At 38.6% G+C, this 19,283-nt stretch overlaps 1 protein-coding gene across 3 annotated transcripts in view; it reads left to right on the top strand.

Annotated features, from left to right (window-relative positions):
* The window catches only part of INPP5A (inositol polyphosphate-5-phosphatase A), a 427,857-nt gene that overhangs the window by 371,880 nt on the left and 36,694 nt on the right, over positions 1-19,283 (top strand). For all 3 annotated transcript variants that reach the window (XM_048857376.2, XM_048857378.2, XM_048857377.2), the window contains exons 10-11: positions 3,121-3,216; positions 3,790-3,864. In XM_048857376.2, coding sequence (XP_048713333.1) covers positions 3,121-3,216; positions 3,790-3,864 — 171 coding nt within the window. The remainder of the gene's footprint in view (positions 1-3,120; positions 3,217-3,789; positions 3,865-19,283) is intronic.

Genomic DNA, 19,283 nt, shown 5'->3' with positions numbered 1-19,283 from the left:
TTTGTGTCTGTGAAATTTGAAAGCAATAAGGTATGTGGGTCCTTTCTCTTTATTGGTTCTCAAGAGTCGATCAGATTTTTATTCTTTTAGAGCAGCCTGAAGTTGTGAGATAAAGCAGCTCAGAAAAAAATGTTCTCAAGCAGATGCCTTTAAGAGACAGAAATCATGAATTTCTTGAATTGCAACCACTTTGGGGGTGGCTACAATGACTTTTTGACAGTGACAGTAACTCTGCCTTGTCTTTTTGAGCCCTTCTTTGGCCCATTCACTCTGGAAAGCTGCTTAAGCGCACTTAAGCGCATTAGCATTTGGATGCTAGGGGACCATATTGACCCTCATTTGGAAAGTTTAAATGAGTGAAAGATGGAGCGATTTGTTAGGGCTTTAGAAACCAGCTTTAGAGAGCGGCAGGTTTTCCGCTTTGGTTTGTTCGGGTGCTTGTTCTAATCTGGTGCGCTGTTTAAAGGCGACCAGACTGATTTGTGACACATGAGTCCAAAGGGCTATTTTTTTGGGCTTGACCCGATTAGCTAATCTGTGCTTTGAATTTCAATGGCTGGTATCAGAGGGAGTGCACTTTGGGAATGGCTCACTGTTGGATTACCTCATTGGTAACTGCATACAGACACAGATGGCAAAATGTTAATTACTTGTCAAAAGAGACAAAATGGGATCTAAGGTAAATTGTGGTGATGTGTGGAAAAAGTGATTAGGTCTATGTTAAAAAATTTAATGAAATCAAAACTGCAGCTCCCCGAAGGATTTGGCATGCCACTCTTTCACCGTCCTCTCATCATGACCTTTACCAGTTTAGTTATAACTTTTTCCCTGTGTTCTCAGAAGCCTGATCCACTGAACAAAAATGGTCTGAAAAATTGTGAACACAAACACCATTTTCGAAGGGTGTTTTGTGTTACTATAAGCACAGATTTTTTTCCTCTAGTGAGATTTTTGTTTTTCAAGCATTCCAGCAGCAGTGTTTGTAGTGCTCTAGATAATGATTGTGCCAGAATTTGCATTATGAGTCCCTCTTGCCAGGGATTTATAATTTAGTGTAGTAATATTTATGAAGGGTGAAAAATTAATATCCAGAGGAAGAAGTTGAGGAGGAAATATTTTTCGCTAAATGAGAAGAGGAAATCAATTAGCAATGTTTAAGTCCATAGGCCTGAAGAGAAAGATCAGATTTGTTTGTGTTGTATTTTTCTTGTGATACACTCAGAAGTCATCATCCTTTAAAAATGAAATTTTATGGCTTGTTGTTGTTATTATTTATCAGTATTATGGTAGCACGTAAGGGCTCAAGTCAAAGATCATGGCCTTGTTGTGCTAAGTGCTATATAAAGAGTAAAAATAAATAAATAAATCTTTGGGTATTCAAGTATGTGTTCGGTTATTTTTGTTAGGAAGTACATTTGTTGAGAAGAGCAGTCGCTGCAGATGTTCATCATCTTCTTAAAAATAAATGAATAAGTGTTTTTTTAAAAATCCCATTACAGTCTTTCTGATACGCAGTGCATTTCTAAAATAAGTCCAACACTTGTATTTTTTCAGGAAGGAAAGAAGCAAAAAGTAAAACAATAAATGGAATGGATGGTTTTGTGGCTAAAGGCAAATTGGATTCTATTTCAGACTCTGCTAGAGACTTTCCAGGTGACTTTGGCCAAGATAATAAGAGGCAAATTCTGTTCTGATATTGGTGAAATCCTGTATATATCAGATTCCTATATGGCTTAAATAGATGTTATGCCACATCTGAATTTGGTCTTAGCTTCAGTTTCCCTATCTGTAAAATGGGATAATGATACATTTGCAACTCACAGGGGTATTATGAGAATACATTCACTAAGGATTGTAAAATGCTTTTAGAGCCGCAGATATAGGAGCCTTAGTAACTATAGAAGCATAAAATATTTATTTTATTATTAATTATTATGCAAAACCAAAACAAATTTTCTGGCCAGCATGAAAAAGAATAAAAATGCACTGCAAGTAAATCCCCACTTTCTTTGTTCTTTCTTTAATTCCTGTCTTGTGCACTATTCACTTAGGAAACCCTAACAAAATAAATCTCTATGCAAGAAGACATTTCCCATCAGCTCTCCTAAACCTGCATCATATCTGGGCCCAAATTCAGCAGTCTGTCCAGTTTATCAAAGCACTTGCCCATTTGCTTAACTTCAATAGGGCTTAAGCATATGCTTAAATTTAAGCATATGTTTAAGTGTTTTGCTGAATCCTCCAGATTTCCATCTGTAATTGAATGCAACAGAGAAGTCCCTTTCACAATAGGCATCCTAAAGCTAATTAATACAAAATATTCTATAACATTAAAGCTAGTCTATAACCAGACAAATGGAAGAGAAATCAAAGACAAACCTGACACTCTGTCTGGAATTCATACTTTTGAACATAGATAAGTGTTTAATTACAATATATTCTGTCCTGAAGCCCTGAGACCCGCAAAATATTTAGGAGTACAGTGCCGTCACTTGTTGAGAAGGTTGGACATACAAGAGGATTTGTTTCCCCAGCAGACTTAGCTCCTGCAGCCAATTGCAAAGTTATAAAAGTTTTGTTTATGTTTATAGATTGAAACCACATTTGAGCATGAAACTTTTACAATCGATTGTCGGGGTTCCTAAATTGCTACATGTATTACTGGTGGTACTTGAGCTTGAAGTTCCATCAGTTCACTTTACAATTTTTTAAGGAAGTGGTATGTGAAGAAACAAAATTTGGGTGCTGCTGGACTAGCAGGAATGTCTGTTGAGGATGGTCACAAGTAATGTGTGAGGCGGGATCACGTAATACAGTCAAACCTTTTAAAGTAAAAATATACAGTACAGTGAGTTAAGAAGTTAATATTTGGTTTAAGAAAGAATTTTCTTGGTTTTGTCAGTTTGTGTCAGAACATTAATGTAGCTCATTAGTTAGATTTTTAGTGAATGGAAATACATTAAATTAATAGTGTTTTGTATTTAAAATTGACCTTCAGCAAAAACACACTTTTCACTGAGCATTGGATCAAGGCCTTAATGTTTATTGATTGCAAAGGCTACAAAATGGAGGTTCATCTTTCTGATAAAATCATCTCTCTCTTGCTTTCTTTTTTATTAGACCCTTTGTACAAAGGCTACAATGCAGACTATCCGGGCAGCTGACACCAATGAAGTAGTCAAGCTAATATTCCGTGAATCTGATAATGACCGAAAGGTATGTAACCGAATACAGACATATCAGAGAAGATGGTTGAACATCTCCTTTTCAGCTTTGCAAACATCAAAGGCAAAATTTATCTCTGACTGTAATTTCTGGAAGTGACTTATCAGGGATGAATTTAGCTCCAAAAATTTTGTTACAAAATGTAGGCTAAGATAACTTAGCACCTGATCCTTTAGGGTGATGAGCATCATCTTGCAAGATTGGGCTCTTAGGTGTGAATTATTGTATGATTTGTGATGAAAGTGAGTTTTTGGAAGAGTGTATTCTTTTCTGAGAGGCACTTTACGTAGCCCTGCAAAAATTAGACTTATGCATCATCATTTAGGGGGAGAATATAGATGTCCACACGCTTTAGAACTGTTTATCTAATCTTGTTAGCTGTTTGCCAGTGAACCAAATGGGCTGACTGATAAGGAGAGAGATTTAGAGATCTAGAAATTTACTTGATTTTTTTTAAAGGGCTGAAGTTATATAGTTGAGAATAACTGACTGACTGCCCAACTCATATGACCACTTGGGCCAGAAGTTCTTCCCTGATTTTTTTTTTCTGCTTTACTTTCTCAGGTTATGTTACAGTTAGAAAAGAAGCTCTTCGACTATTTTAATCAAGATGTTTTTAGAGACAACAATGGCACTGCGGTAAGTTTGTGGCTATGCAACATTTTAAAAATAAGTAGTTTTTTAAATATCTACATTTATGGTGTGGATATGAGATTGGAAGTGAGACCAACTTGGACAAATGGCTCAAAAAACCATGGGTAAGTTACCCTTTTTTTGGTCTAAATATATTACTATGATATTGATATTGACTATCTTCACACACCAATATTTTTCTCATTTTGAAACATTTGTTCCAATCTATGCTTTGACACAGCCTTTCTTTATATTGTCTCACTAAAAATTCACTGTCCCATTTCCAATTCCATTTGATAGATACACAAGAGAAATGAAAACTTGTCCCTCTACAATTTATCTGTTTTATTTCTCTTAATTTTTTAATATCACCTTGAAAGTTTATAATTTTATTCTTCTTTCAGTACAGCTTTATCTGCTGAACAAAGTTACTCCTCTTTATTGAAATTCCTAATATACCAGTGGCATTTCAAATGACAGTTTTGACAGTTTCACATACGTGAACCACATGCCCATACACACATACTTGTATGCAAACTCATATGCAGACATCATACTCTAACATATTACATTTCAAAATCAGCTGCCATTTCGTTCATGCACCGAGAAGCAGGAAATCTTCCAGATCAAGCATGGAAGGAAAAAGATAAACGATATAATGAGCCATTGGAGATAATCTAATCTTCATGGTCTAGTTAAACACGCAGCACCATGATCACTAAAAACAAACTACCTATCTAAAAGGATAAATGTTCCTATGCCGAATTCAACCAAAAAAATCCATCGCATCCTTCATCAACCAGCGGTCTTGTACCAGCCTGACAGAAATTTAATTCAAGCTGGCTCCTGAAAATAATTATTGTATTTTAAGAGTAGTAATCATTGGTCGGGACATGATTGAATGTGTCCATGCCTATTGACTTTTTCTATGATTTATAGCTTTGTTTAGTCGATATTCCCATCGAAATTGTATAATTAATTATAAGTGGGGCTGTCAGGTCTGCAGGATGGAGTGCCCTGATGAGTATTTGGGAAGATTAAATTTTCCTTAGCTATACCAATGCAAGGCTTGGGAATTTTCACAGCACTATGGCTGTTGGATAAAGATGTTTTCTGTGTGTTTAGCAACTGCTTTAGCTCAAGATCCATTGATTTTCTGAGCTCTTTTTTATCAGTGTGGTGTCTCTTCAGTAACAGTGGAATTTGTGCAGTTGTGACAAGACATGACAAATATTTATTATAAACAGCCTACTTTATCATTGTCCATACACAGTTATTCCGTCTTTTTTACACTTTAATCAACAAGAATTCTTAAGATAGATGGAGAAATGGTTATCATGTTTATGAAAAATCTAAAACAGATACAAATTATCCGTTCAGCAGAAATACTGTCTTTTCCAGTCTGAAATATCACAGGTCTAATATTTTCCAAACTTCAGCAACTGTCCCTGTTTCCTCCACAAAATGGCATGTACAGTGAGTAAGTGAAGACTCTTCTATATCATTCTGTTTAAAAAAGATCAGTGCAGATAGCAACTTTACTAAGGTATGCAGTAAGATAGAAAAGAGAAAATTCATGTCAAATCTCTAACTAATGCAAAATTATCATAGAACGTCAAGTGAGATTTACCTTAGTATTGTAATGTACTTCAAGGATCCAGTTCAACTCTGGTATAACTCCATTGACTACAATGGAGCTACAGTGCCTACGTGCTCCAGTGGTGAGAGTTACAAAGAAAATAATGGGAAGGATGGAATGCACGAGTCATACGAGGCTGAACTTGGCTCTGATTGTCACATGAATTCCTAAATATAGTGAGTTTAAGTGGGCATCTACAAGTAGTATCTTTGAGACAGGAGAGCTTAGAAACATTGGTCCTCAGATCCAGCCAAGTTCTCCTGTACAATACCTGTATGTCCTCCTGATCCAGAGGCTGGCCTGGGACCAGTTCAGCTCCAAGAACAAGTTTGAGAAGCCTCAGGGCTATTCTAACTTGTGCCAGCGAGTAAGAGCCTTCCAGGGGACACGACACTAGCTGAGGATTATTAGAGTTCTGTGGTGTTCCGGCCACTCTCCCTTTCTAGTTATGCTCTCAACACACCCAAATAGCAGAGGGCTCACAGTGTGGGGGAAATCCTCAGCTGGCTCATTAAGCCAGTTTCATGGCCTCTGCACCACTGGAGCAGGATCTACAATCTGGTCCAACATTCCTGGCTTTGCGCTATTACATGTGGAAAAGTCAGCCACAGACCTTAGCTGTACATTTGGATTTGCCAGTTTTAGAATGATAGGCATAAACAATAGGCATAAACAATATTATATCATATCTTCAGGTGAATGTCATAATTCAGAGTTTTTTAAATAAATCTATGCTTTTTCCATATATTTTCAATACTTAAAATAATTTGTACTAACTAATTCAGGATATAACTAATTATTTGCTACAAGACAGCTCATGTTCAGGAATTTCCTGTTAACTTGAAAAACATTAGAAAGAAAAACAATTCAAGGATAATTAATTATTTAACCAGAAAAAATCATAATTGTTATTGATTTGTGCAAAGGCACCATTAATTAAATGCTGCCAGTTCAGTAGCCAATTAAATAAATATATAGCAGGAATGTAAAAACTATTAATGACTGTAGGAGAATGATTAAATCATTAAAAATATTTTATAATCTTTAACCACTATCAAAAATGAAAAATGGTTCATACATTCATATATCTCACAAACTATATTCATGAACTATATCAGCAGGAAAATCATATTTTGTCCTCATGAATTTGACCATTACTGTACTGTAAGGGTTTTCAATCAACTCATTATCCTAACAGCTTTGAGGCTGATCCTGCTTCCACTGCAGCTAGAGGATAGTTTGGCCATTGACTTCAATGGGAGCAGAGCTGGCTTTCGTGATGTCGTTGAGCTATCTCGTGTATTGCTAGTAGAAACTATATTGTGACTATATGAATATAACATTTGTCCTCCTTTCTTGCTGCATCCTCATGAAAAGACTGTCTGTACTTCTTCCTCTGTCTACTCTGTTCTTTTGGGACCTAGGACTCAATCCTTCCTAGAGATAAGTCACCTTTGCACTACTCAAGAGGCATAAAGGAGATTTAAGGCTGCCTTAGGCAAACAGCTGAAGACTGCTGCAGCTTGGGGGAATCCTTGGCTGCCTTTATACTGTCTACTTCCTGCATCACAGATACATCAGGGGCACGCTAGGGGCAAGTAGGGATAGGACCAGAGTGCAATGCAGTTTGGTGATCCTAGGCCAATTGAATGATTCATAAGGAATTGTTCTTCCCAGCATTTGTGTTTTGGTCCAAAACAGACCCCAGCTGATTCTAGGATTGCCAGGTAGCGTAACGTTATCTCTGCCCTGCCACTTTTCAAATGCTTTCACATATTTACCGCAGCAGTCTGTGGCAGCAGATCTGCTGACTCCCTTCTCTAGGTCCAGGAAAAGCCCAATAACCTTTGGTCTTCAGACACTATGAAAGGGAAATGTTTATATATTTCTTCTTACTGTACCTTTTAGATGGGATAAGACAAACTGAAGGCTATGGCTGTGTTGTTTTTGTTTTGTTTACATCGACTGTCAAATACCCACTTCTTCCAGCAGATCCCAAATAACAGAGAATGGAGAATAAATTCCTATAACAAGTACTTCACGTAGCTATCTGGCCTACTGTCTTGTGTATAACAAAAGATATCTTTATTGGGGCTTAATCCCTTTGATCCAAAAGTCTTTTTAGATTAACTAACATACATAAGAGAAGAGAACTAGAATGTGTTATAAAAATGGTTCTGATTATAAAGATTGTGTTCTCCATATGTGAAACAAGGATTTAAAGTAATTATTGAGCTAATTAATTTGAGATTTCTTTTCTTAATGCAGGTGTTAATCTCTTCAAAATGATCAGCAATTGCTGATTTTTTAAATATTTCCAGGGAAACCTAAAGGGATTTGTGAGGGTGAGAGAGAGAGAGAGAAGTTTAATCCACTAGGGACTTTTATTAAGCTTTTTTGTGTGAATATGTGTGCTCATGAAGTTAAGGAACTGGCATCACTGAAAATGTATTAATCAACAGACAAGATATAGCACAATGCACTCTTCCCAATGGCCTTGGCTCTGACCCTTTTAAAGATAATGGGAATGCTGTCCACTAAGAACTAGATTAGGACGATCAAACGCATTTCATCAGGATTTGACTTGAACCATGATCCCAGAGGTGAAAAGGCAGAGGTTTATCCACTGAGCCACCTAGCCCCTGTCCAGATAAAATCTTGAATATGATGTATAAGGGGAAAATTAAGATAGAGAAAGGAAATTGACTGTTCAGGATCACAGTTGCCGAGGACTGGGGGAGAAGGGAACCTGTACACCTGAATATATCAGAGCAATCTTCTTAATTTAAAGCTGTACTCTGAGGTGACTGTTTTTCACATTGTATAAGTGGGAAAATGACATAATGCATCCCTCCTTCACTTGAAAACAGTATTCACCTGCTAGGATTTTTGTTAGCTCAATTCAGTACTTAGTCGGTGTGCAGTGGGATGGTTCTAAAAGTCCAAAATGGGGAACAATGGAGGGAGGAAATCTAATGATCTGACCAATACATTCAACTAACAAATGTAAAGTCAGTAAATGTTTGGGAAGCTGGGTTATACAATTGAAATATGTTTCTTTCTACAATGTATCAGGGTGTCAATTCAGTACAAGACTGGTGTTCCACATTCGTGATTATTCTCTTGTATAATTGCTCTCAAAACTCCACGGTCACAAAACTACCAGTAGTGCCTAATGATTCTTTGCTCCACTGTGCTGTTCTCCCTACTACATGTAAGAATCAAAACCAGTTCATGTGTACATGCAGCAATGTTGAATACTGTTCTAAAGCATTCCATCTGTCCTTAGATTAGTATAGTCAAATGAGGGAAACCCTTGTGTCCATATTAGAATTCTGGCACATAGTCAATTTAATCCAACTGACATATTTTGATGTACAGGTAATTTTTTTAAACTGAACTGCATATAAGATAACACTGTATTCTGTAACACAGAAGCACATTTGTGTATACCTGATTACCCTGAAAGCCCAATACAGTAGTCCTTAGATAAAATTCTCATTAACAAGAATGGGAAAGTTGCCTGAGTAAAGACTGCGGAATCTGGACCAAAGTCTTTGTTCAGCTAATGTGTATTTTTTTTTAGATCCCCATAAGTAATGTATAAAATTCCTACATTTTTATGTCCCTATCAAATTGCAGTCCCCAAATCACATGTAAAGCACAGTACGTTCCACAATACTAATTTCCTAGTGGTACAAATTCATGTTGTATTTTATTACCAGAGACATTTAAAAATGAATAGACATATACAGTAAATCTATCAAACTTTAATTAGGAATAGCCTACTTATAAATCTTTTTCTAAAAGTTATTCTATTCAGACTTATATTTTGTGTATGCATATATAATAGGATATTCTGTGTATGTATAAATACAGTGCAATTGAATTGCCGTCACAAGTGTTACAATATAAATAATCTAAGTGTCTGTTCCAGCAAATAGCCTTGTAAGAGCTATTCATGGAAGTATGGTTTTGCAAGATCAGACCCTTGAAATCAAGGGGCTCCTTGTAGGCACAGGGATCTATAGAATCAGTTACAGGATGAGGACCTTATTAAAATCAAGCTCAGCACAAAAATGTTCATTTTGACTCTGAGCCTGATTTGGAAAGATTGCAATATTAGTGTAATAAATTTTTATTCAACAGCAGCTACCTAAAGTAAGGGATATACACTTTTGAGTAGACTTCTTTAGGCGTTAGAATAGGGACATTCAAACTTCGCCCAACTTGATGGGTTTGGAAACTAGCCAAAACCTGAACTCTCACCTAGTTTGTATACAGTGGAGCGGATAATACTGATCCCTTTATAGTGGCTCTGCTGAAATGAAGATGGAGCATTGAATGATGGGACCTGTAGTCTTTGTGTTTTGTGCCTCTGTTTTAAAAGATGCAAGTGGCTTGGCTGCATTTTAGAATACCTTGGACTGTTTTTTGTTTAACCCTCAGCTCAGAGATATGGGAAGGGAGAATTTAAAGTTCCTTCTTGAGAACTACTTAAATTGAGAACTGCCAAAATTCAAGTTCTGAAATGAAACACTTTCTTTTGAACATATCCCAAAATAAAATAAGGAGTGGATCCTATCTGATGTGGATCAGGGTATTGACAGCAGTGCTGAGCTACTAGTACGTTGCTGAGCATAGTGCTTGTTACCTACAATCCAATAGAGAAGTGTGTGTACAAGCTAGAGGACCAGGAAAAACAGGGTCTAGTATACATCATGAGGTACTGAATGGCTGCTAGGGAGGGTTAATGTATCATGTGAATCTTTCTGAAGCATTTCTGTCAGTGGCTGGCCCTCATGCTGCCCGGGCTCTCAATTTCTTGTGCAGTAGCTCTTAAGCACACTTGAATAAACCGTTACTCATGGCTGGCATTAAGAATAACTGAAAATCCCACAACATACGTAATTTGCATTCATCAAATTGTCCTCATGTACTTATACTGTGGCCGCACCCTGATGCTAGTGGTTCTAACCCCATGTTCTGCCCACTTTCCCCCACAGTCATCTGTGCCAGTTCATAGCAGGGATCAACATCGTCATTGAACATCCCTTGATTCGAGGATGATCTCTACCACAGATTTACATCTAGGCCCTGAGATGACTCAGGAGTCCAACAGCAGGGATAGAGGTTGCTCATGGGCCCTGAATCAGGAAAACACTTGAGTGCACATTTGGAGTTAAGTACATACTTCAGTGTCTTCCTGAATAGAGGTGCTTTCCTGAACTGGGACCATATTGCTGAGCCGTAAGCACATTCCTCTGCACTATGCTGTATGTAGTCTCCCATCTCATACAGAGAGGTGTCATCCACCTCTGTGGCACCATTTATTCCAACCTCAGCCTGGACCTTACAAAGCACTCTCAGGGGAGGGCAGGGATGTGCATCTGAGGAGGGGGGAATATGGGGAAGTAGACAAGGAGAAATGGTGCCAAGATCCTTATGGAACAGTCTTATAGAATTTTAAAAGGAAGCAACCAATACAGCTCTATAGAAATTACTCTAAAAATCTATGTATGTAGCATAGTTGTAGCTGTGTCAGTTCCAGGATAGTAGAGAGACAAAGTAGGTGAAATAATATATTTTATTGGACCAACTTCTATTGATAAGAGAGACAAGCTTGATAAGAGAGACAGGACAACAGCGGAGAAGCTTGAAGACTGTTAATACGCCCTGAGGCTACTGTCACACTTCCCCAGCCCTTTTCACATTGGGGGGACTTCTAGGGGAGCCAGGGAAAGAGTCCCAGAGCCAGTGAAGACACATGGAGTTGCCATGCAGATGACCCTTGCCTCCTGCACACACAACCCTCCCATGGCATAACCTTAGGAAAGCTCCATAAGTGGCGGTTCCCCTCAAAACCTTTTTCCTACAGGTAAACTCATGGCGTACAAGTGAGGTCCCAAAGGACCAGAGCAGGGCATGCATAGAACTTATTTTTAAAAGGGGGAAAAAAGAAGATCTGGAGAATTACAGACTAGTCAACCTAACTTTGATACCTGGAATGATACTGTAATTAATTATTAAATAATCAGTTTATAAACACCTAGAGGATAATAGGATGATAAGGAATAGCCAGCATGGATTTGTCAAGAACAAATCATGCCACAGCAACCTAATTTCCTTCTTTGACAGGGTTACGGGCCAAGTGCATGGGGGGCAGAGGAGGAAGCAGTAGACATGATATATCTTGATTTTAGTAAGGCTTTTGACACAAGTGCACAACATTCTCACAACATTCCCACTGGGGAAATGTGGTCTAGATGAAATTACTATTAGTTGGGTGCATAACTGGCTGAAAGACTGTACTCAAAGTGTAAGTATCAATGGTTCATTGTCAAACTGGGAGCACATATCTAGAGTGGTCCTGCAGGCCTCAGTCCTGGGTCTGAAACTATTGAGTAAGTTCATTAATGATTTGGATAATGGAGTGGAGAGTATGCTTAAAAAAACAAAAATTGCAGATGGCACCAAGCTCGGCAAGGTTGTATGCACTTTGGAGGACATGATTAGAATTCAAAATGACTTTGACAAATTTAGAGAATTGGTCACAAATCAATAAGATGACATCAACAAGACAAATGCAAAGTACTACACTTAGAAAGGAAAAAATCAAATGCACAACTACAAAATGGGAGTAACTGGCTAGGTGGTAGTACTGCTGAAAGGATCTGAGGGTTATAATGGATACAAATTGAGTGGTTCATCAATGTGATGCAGTTGTAATAAAGGCTAATAACATTCTGGTTTGTATTAACAGGAGCCATATGTAAGCCATGGGAGATAATTGTCCCATACTGCTCAGCACTGGTGAGGCCTCTACTGGAGTACTGTGTCCAATTCTGGGTGCCACACTTCAGTAAAGATGTGGATAAAATAGAGACAGTCCAGAGGAGAGCAATAAAAATGATAAACGGTTTTGAAAACCTGACGTAAGAGGAAATGTTAGAAACTGACCATGTTTAGTCTTGAGAAAAGAAAACTGATGGGGGACCTTGTAATAGTCTTCAAGTATGTTAAGAGCTGTTGTAGCGATGTGACGATTCACCGGCATGGCACCTCCTGCTGGTCATCCTGGGAATTAGCTCTTTCCAGCCTTCGGAGCGCCCCCTGTCTGCAGGTGTCTCGCCAGCCGGTGGCCCACATGTCCCTCCTGGAGCCCGGTGCCCCTTTATCCTGCAGTACCCCCACACACTGGGTCTCCCCTCCCCGGGGAACCCCTCAACCCTCTAAACCCACCTTGCTTCAGTGGCTGCTGCCAGTCATCATCTAGCACCCGCTCACTGGGGCAGACTGCAGTCTGTATGGCCACTCATCAGTGGCAAAGGGGTTGGACCTGCTGCCTTTGCCTAGCCCCTGGGCTGCCTCTCTGCAGCCCCAGTACCTTTTGTAGGCCTTCACCAAGGTCTGCAGCCTGGGGGTTCACCAGGCTGGAGCTCCCCAGTGCCCTTTGCTCTTCCCCAGCACTGCTCCATTTCAGGTACCTTGGTCTCAGGCAGCTAGCCCTTCCCACTCCAGGGCTAGAGTGAGACTCCTTCAGCTTCTGTCCCACAGCCCTCTTATCAGGGCCAGCTGGGCCCTAACTGAGCTGGCCACAGCTGTGGTCAGCTACATCATCAGCTTCCCCTTATTTCTAGCTGCAGCGCTCTCCAGGGCTGCTTTTAACCCCTTTTCTGCGGGAGTGGGGCAGCCGTCATATAAAGACAATGGTGATCAATTGTTCTCTATGTCCACTGAAAGTAGGACAAGAAGTAATGGGCTTAATCCGCAGCAAAGGAGATTTTGGTTAGATATTAGGAAAAACTTTCTAACTATAAGAGTAGTTAAGGGAATAGACTTTCAAGGGATGTTGTGGAATCTTCATCATTGAAGATTTTGAAAAACATGTTGGACAAACACCTACCAGGGATGGTCTAAGTTTATTTGGTCTTGCCACAGTGCAGGAAGTTGGACTGGATGACTTCTTAATGATCCTATTGCCATGGGATTTTGATGGAAGTTGATGATTTGGGCTCAGGTCCGATTTTGGCCTTTAATATGAAATGGCCCAGCTCAGACTGAACTACAGTATTACCACTGCAATACTAATATACAAAAAAAGTGTGGTTAATAAATATTTACATTTAATACTAACATTACAGGATAAGTTATGAGGGTTTTCCTGTAAAAACGTTGTCACACTTGAGTGCTGGCTACCGTTTTGTGATATTTTCTCTTTTAAGAGGAAGAAATTTAAAGAAGACTCAAAATGTAGAGTAACAGACAATCTTAAAAAAAAACAAAAAACAGGAGGACTTGAGGCACCTTAGAGACTAACAAATTTATTTGAGCATAAGCTTTCATGGGCTACAGCCCACTTCATCGGATGCATTGAATGGAACATATAGTAAGAAGATATATATACACATACAGAGAAGGTGGAATTTGCCATACAAACTGTAAGAGGCTAATTAATTAAGATGAGCTATTATCAGCAGGAGAAAAAAAAACCTTTTGTAGTGATAATCAAGATGGCCCATTTAAACAGTTGACAAGAAGGTGTGAGGATACTTAACATGTGGAAATAGATTCAATATGTGTAATGACCCAGCTTGCTGTAAACAGATTAAATCTGTGTTTGAGAGTTTTATACCTGAGACAGAGAGACCACTATTTCCCCAAGTCTTTATTTGAAGTCATTGGCAGTTTAGTTTGAGAAAGGACTGCAGAATCACTCCTCAAATATTTCCCTCTTGATTGTAAAGCTTATATTTTCCAGAAGTCTTTTAAAGAGTGTGCACTTTACATGAGTTACTATGGCCAGACTTCACATATTTTAATTTTCTAAGGTCGTTTCTGTGTGCTCATCTCCCCTTTTTTTCTTTTTCTTTTTCTTTTTTTTTTTTTTGTCTGAAATTTCATTTCCCTTTCACAGCTGTGAATTCTCTGGTGGTTGCTGCAGATGGATTTGATAAATGCTGCTAATATCACCTTCTGATCTAACAATGCTCTGACTTTGGTCTGTAGGTCTTGATGAGTAATTGCCGTTGTTCTACTCCAATGACTGAATTAAGTTGCCCTGTTATAAAGGGTTCATACTTCTGTGATTTTAGCCAAGGCAGCTCATAGCAGTGTCCCTGTGGACATTGACCTTTTTCACGGTACCTTTTTACTCTTAAAGTCTAAGCCAGCAAAATTAACATGGTTTCTTTAACTAGCTAAGCTGTGTTAAAATTCTTTGATCATTTTAAATGTTCAAGTGAAATCATTTCTGAATTTAATATTCCATGTAAATACTCTCTTAGGCCAAAATCTTGGTCCCAGTGCACAGCCTGAACTGCTGTAGGGGAGCTCTTTCTTCAGCCAGCACACCAGCTTCAGGAATGAAAGAGCTAATTGCAACCCCTCCACACTCACCTACTGCATCCCCATAAGAGGGAATAGCAAGTGGATTTGCATAGCAAAGGATTCACGAGCCCAGCTCAACCCTATATCTCTGCTGCCCAGTAGTACATGGGAGCACCTGAGCAGGGCTTTGCTGCATACAACTCCTGTGCACATTCCCCAGATTCTGCAACCCACCGTGTGACTGATCCACACTGGTTCCCCTTGAAAAGGCTAGAAAGGAGGGGGCAGAGAAAACCCACCTCTCTCCAGGACTCTGAACAAGTATGCCAAGCTTTAACACAGTCACTTTTAACAGCCCTCTTGTACGCCCATGGAAACTGTAGTTCATAGTGGCAGCACTCAGAGCTGCAGCAGTGCCACTATAATAAAGTGTGGGAACTCAGCCCTGCCATCATTCTATACACAGAATTCTGATTGAAGTTACTGCAAGTTTTGTATGGAGATCAGTGGTGGGATTAGTAATTGTTCGGGTACATTGAACATTTGCATATGTCAGTGGTTGAAATGAAGCACGCATTGGATGTTCTATGATGCTTTAGAACTGCACTCGTTATCAATAACCTTATTGAATTATAAATGTTATAGGGGCAAATTTTGTCCCTTTCCTTCACAGACACCCCTTTTTTTTTCACTGTTGAAATATGTCCAACTGTTCTTAAGTTCGAAGAGGCTTCACTATACCCAGTAACCAGAAATAATTTGCTTTAAGCCAATTATTTTTTTACAAATAAGTTATTACAATGTGAATAAAGCTTTTACGGTGGTATTGATCATGATAGTTAAAAAAAGATTAGTCACAAGTTCATGCTGATTAATATTGTCTCATTGTTTCCTTGTACTCCCACCTCCATCTGTCTGTACCACTCTGTTGTCTCTTGTCTTGGGGCTGTTGTACACTACAGAGTTAGGTTGGCTTAACTACATCTCTCAGGGCTGTGAAAAAGGTCACGCCCTGTGCGATATAATTAAGCCATACTAAATCCTGTTGTAGACAATGCTAGGTCAATGAAAGAATTTTTCTGACAACCTAGCTACCACCTCTAGTAGAGATGGATTTAGTATAGTGACAGTAGAACCCGTTCTGCTGCTGTAGTAAGTAACTACACTAAAGTGTTTCTAGTGTAGACAAGGCCTAATACTTAGAGTGTAAACTCTTTAAGGGGTAGGGATCATCTTTTTGTTCTGTATTTGCACAGTGCCTAGCACAATGGAATCCTGGTCCATAACTTGGGCTCCTAAGCACTGCAATAATGCAAATAATAACAAAATGAAAATCATATGGTTGGTTACATTAGTCATCATTGAGGCTAATGCGGTACACCTCCAGATATTTCATGACAAATGTTATATTATTAGCACTTGAGCTGACTGGATTGCGAACTTGTCAGATTTCACTGACTAAGCAAAGTCAGGCTGTGGCCATTTCTAGACTACGTCTACACTATGAACTACGGATGTAATTCCCAGTTCACACAGCTGTAGTCATGCTGTCCTCTGAGCTAGTATATTAAAAATAGTGGTGTAGCCGTGGAAGCTCGGGCAGTGGCAACGTCAGTATGGGCTAGCCGCACCAAGTACAAATCCACCTGAACTCCATGGGTGCATACTCTGAATGCTAGCCCATATCACTGCTGCCCATGCTGTCATAGCTACACTAGTATTTTTAGTGTGCTAGCTCAGATGAGAGCTAGCATAAGTATGCCCACGTGAGCTGGGAGTCACACCTGTAACTTGTAGTGTAGACAGAGCCTTAGACTGAAAACCTGAAGGGAAAAGTCAGTAGATAGAGTTCTTTCCTCTAAATCACATTCTAACCATTGTCCCAGTGTGGGATGATTGAGGACTTTATCTTGGTTGTACCATTTTTGGGTAAGACTTAAACTCAAGAACCCGAACACCATGGTCAGTAAAGATCCCCCGGCAATGTTTGCAAAACTAGGAATCTTAGTGTCCTGGCCAAATTCTAACCGGTAATAATATCCATCTCATATAAAATTACTCTATCATTTATTTGAAAAAATCTCAATTAGTATAGTATAGTATAATGTTTCTGATGTTGTTATACATCTGCCATGTTCTACCTTATAAGTGACTGTATTTCATTATTAAATGAAGTGGTCCACCATGTTAGCAATAGCAGTAAATATTTGTATTATGGTAACACCTGAAGGCCCCCATTAGGATTGCACATTGTGCTGGGCATGGTACAGATACAAAAAGGAGACAATCCCTATTCTGTAGGGTTTCCAGCCTAAAGACACAAATAGACAAAGGGTAAGAAATGTGGCTACAACACGGAAGCAAATGAGTATGGTAAAAAACTGGCGTAGATTTATTAGTTACATTGTGTTTATATAACATGTAATTGAAGCACCTATGTACTTGCAAAAAGGCCCATCAAAAATAATAATAAATTATAAAGGCCCAAATTCTGCAGTCCTTAAATTTTAACTCACTTCCTCACCACTGATGTCAGTGGTAGTTTGCCTGAGTAAGGACTATGTAAAAACCGATTCAGGACCTCAGAATCTTGACTCAAGAAGAAAGCTAAGTGGAAGTACAGCAACTCCAAACAGCAAACTCACATAAATAAATCTATCCGTTCAAAAAAAATGATGTGCTACAATCTGAGTTGAATCTCACACTTATACATCAGTGTATGTACTGTGCGCATACATATGTGTACTGTATATATTCACTGAGGTCCACTCGTATATGTGTGAGTGGACATGAGGCCAGGGAAATACCGGCAGATTATCCATCATGGATGGTTTGTACCATCCAACTTATAGAAACCTTTTGATTAAATAGTCATATGAGACTGTTCAGTGAACGTTGTAGGCAAAATACTCCATTATGTAACTCCTTTGCTATCAGTGGAGTTATACCAGTGGAGAATTTGCCCCATATCTTTCAACCATATGTATAAAGTATATAAGGTCAAGTTTGTTTGGAATAATGTACCTTACCTATGAAACTCTGACTTGACATGCAGTCCCTGTATCAGCTTCCAACTATAACACTTGAAACCCTGTTGTAATTGCTCAAATTACCCCAGCACTCCATATAACACCTAAAAGGCTTGGTTCTCAAGGATGATGTTACAATGAGTAAATTAAATGGGACAGTATATTGATTTTCAGGCTTTCAATTGAATTTCTTTGTCATCTTCAAAACATGTAGGATGAACTACAACTATATTTAAACAAAGGTTACTATTACTGCAGTGAAATTATTCACAACACCATTTAATGCACAATATGAAAACAACTATAATCATCCTCAGAATCATTGTGCATAGCAATATAATTGGTTCATCCTTTTAAAATACAGAGATAAATAATTAAAAATAGGGGCCCAGTTCCCAATGACATTAAAGGTGCTCAGCACTCAGAGTGTTGTGCCCCTAATTATTATTAATAATAATAATTATTTGTATTACAGTAGAACCTAGAAGCCCCAGGCCTGGGCCAGGACCCCGTTGTTCTAGGCATAGTACAAACACAGAAGAAAAAGATGCCCTGCTCCAAATCTAACCCTTTCTCTTATTGAGTTGAATTTAAGCTATTACAGTGGTTTGCGGTGTTTAACATTTTGTCTGGAATCTGTTGAGCTCTACTGTCTTTCATTAACTGACAGCTTACTCTTTGGGGCAAAGAACTTGGAAAGGGACCAATCTTTTATGTACTTCAAGGAAAACACCACTTACAATAATTTTACTCCTAAAAAATCAGTTATAATTTGCTAAAAATAAAAACACTACAAAATCTGAAATATACACTACATGCATCTGTGTCTGCAGTGGGTATCTGACAAAGAAGAGAGAAGACCAAGTAGAGTTCCCACAAGAAACTCATTAATATATTTAACACACTCTCATCCTCTTCCACCAACCAGGAGTATCCAAAGCAGCTATTTGCTACTGGGGGACACTGTTTGAGCATAAAGGTGTGGATATTGGAGACAGAGTAGAAGAAATGTAGGCTTTCTCTAGTAAGCACCTAGAGAAAAATAAGTAATTTCATTAAATGAATAAATTTGTTTAAACATAATTCAAATACAGAAAGGTTTTACTGTATCCAGAAATAATTCAATGAAGTAAAAATGTGCCTTTTAAACAGTTTTCTTTTGCAGTTGAGCCTTCCCCAGCTGTTCTAAGCAATCTCCAAACATTTCTTAATATTTTAGCAACCAAGTTGTTCCTTTGCATCCCACCACGTTGTCATTAGTTTTTGCTTTTATTGTTAACTTTAAAGGTATATCACTGCTTGTTAAAACTCGGGAGATGCATTGAGCGTCTAGGGTACAATTCATTCTTGTTCCTATCAGTCATCTGTATCACAGCAATGTCAGCAGCTCATCTGCAGTACATAGCCCATAACTAAACAAGCCACCA

Source organism: Caretta caretta, chromosome 7 (genome assembly GCF_965140235.1).
Source record: "Caretta caretta isolate rCarCar2 chromosome 7, rCarCar1.hap1, whole genome shotgun sequence".
In the NCBI taxonomy this organism is placed as follows: Eukaryota; Metazoa; Chordata; order Testudines; family Cheloniidae; genus Caretta; species Caretta caretta.
This window is presented reverse-complemented; position numbering and strand designations above follow the sequence as displayed.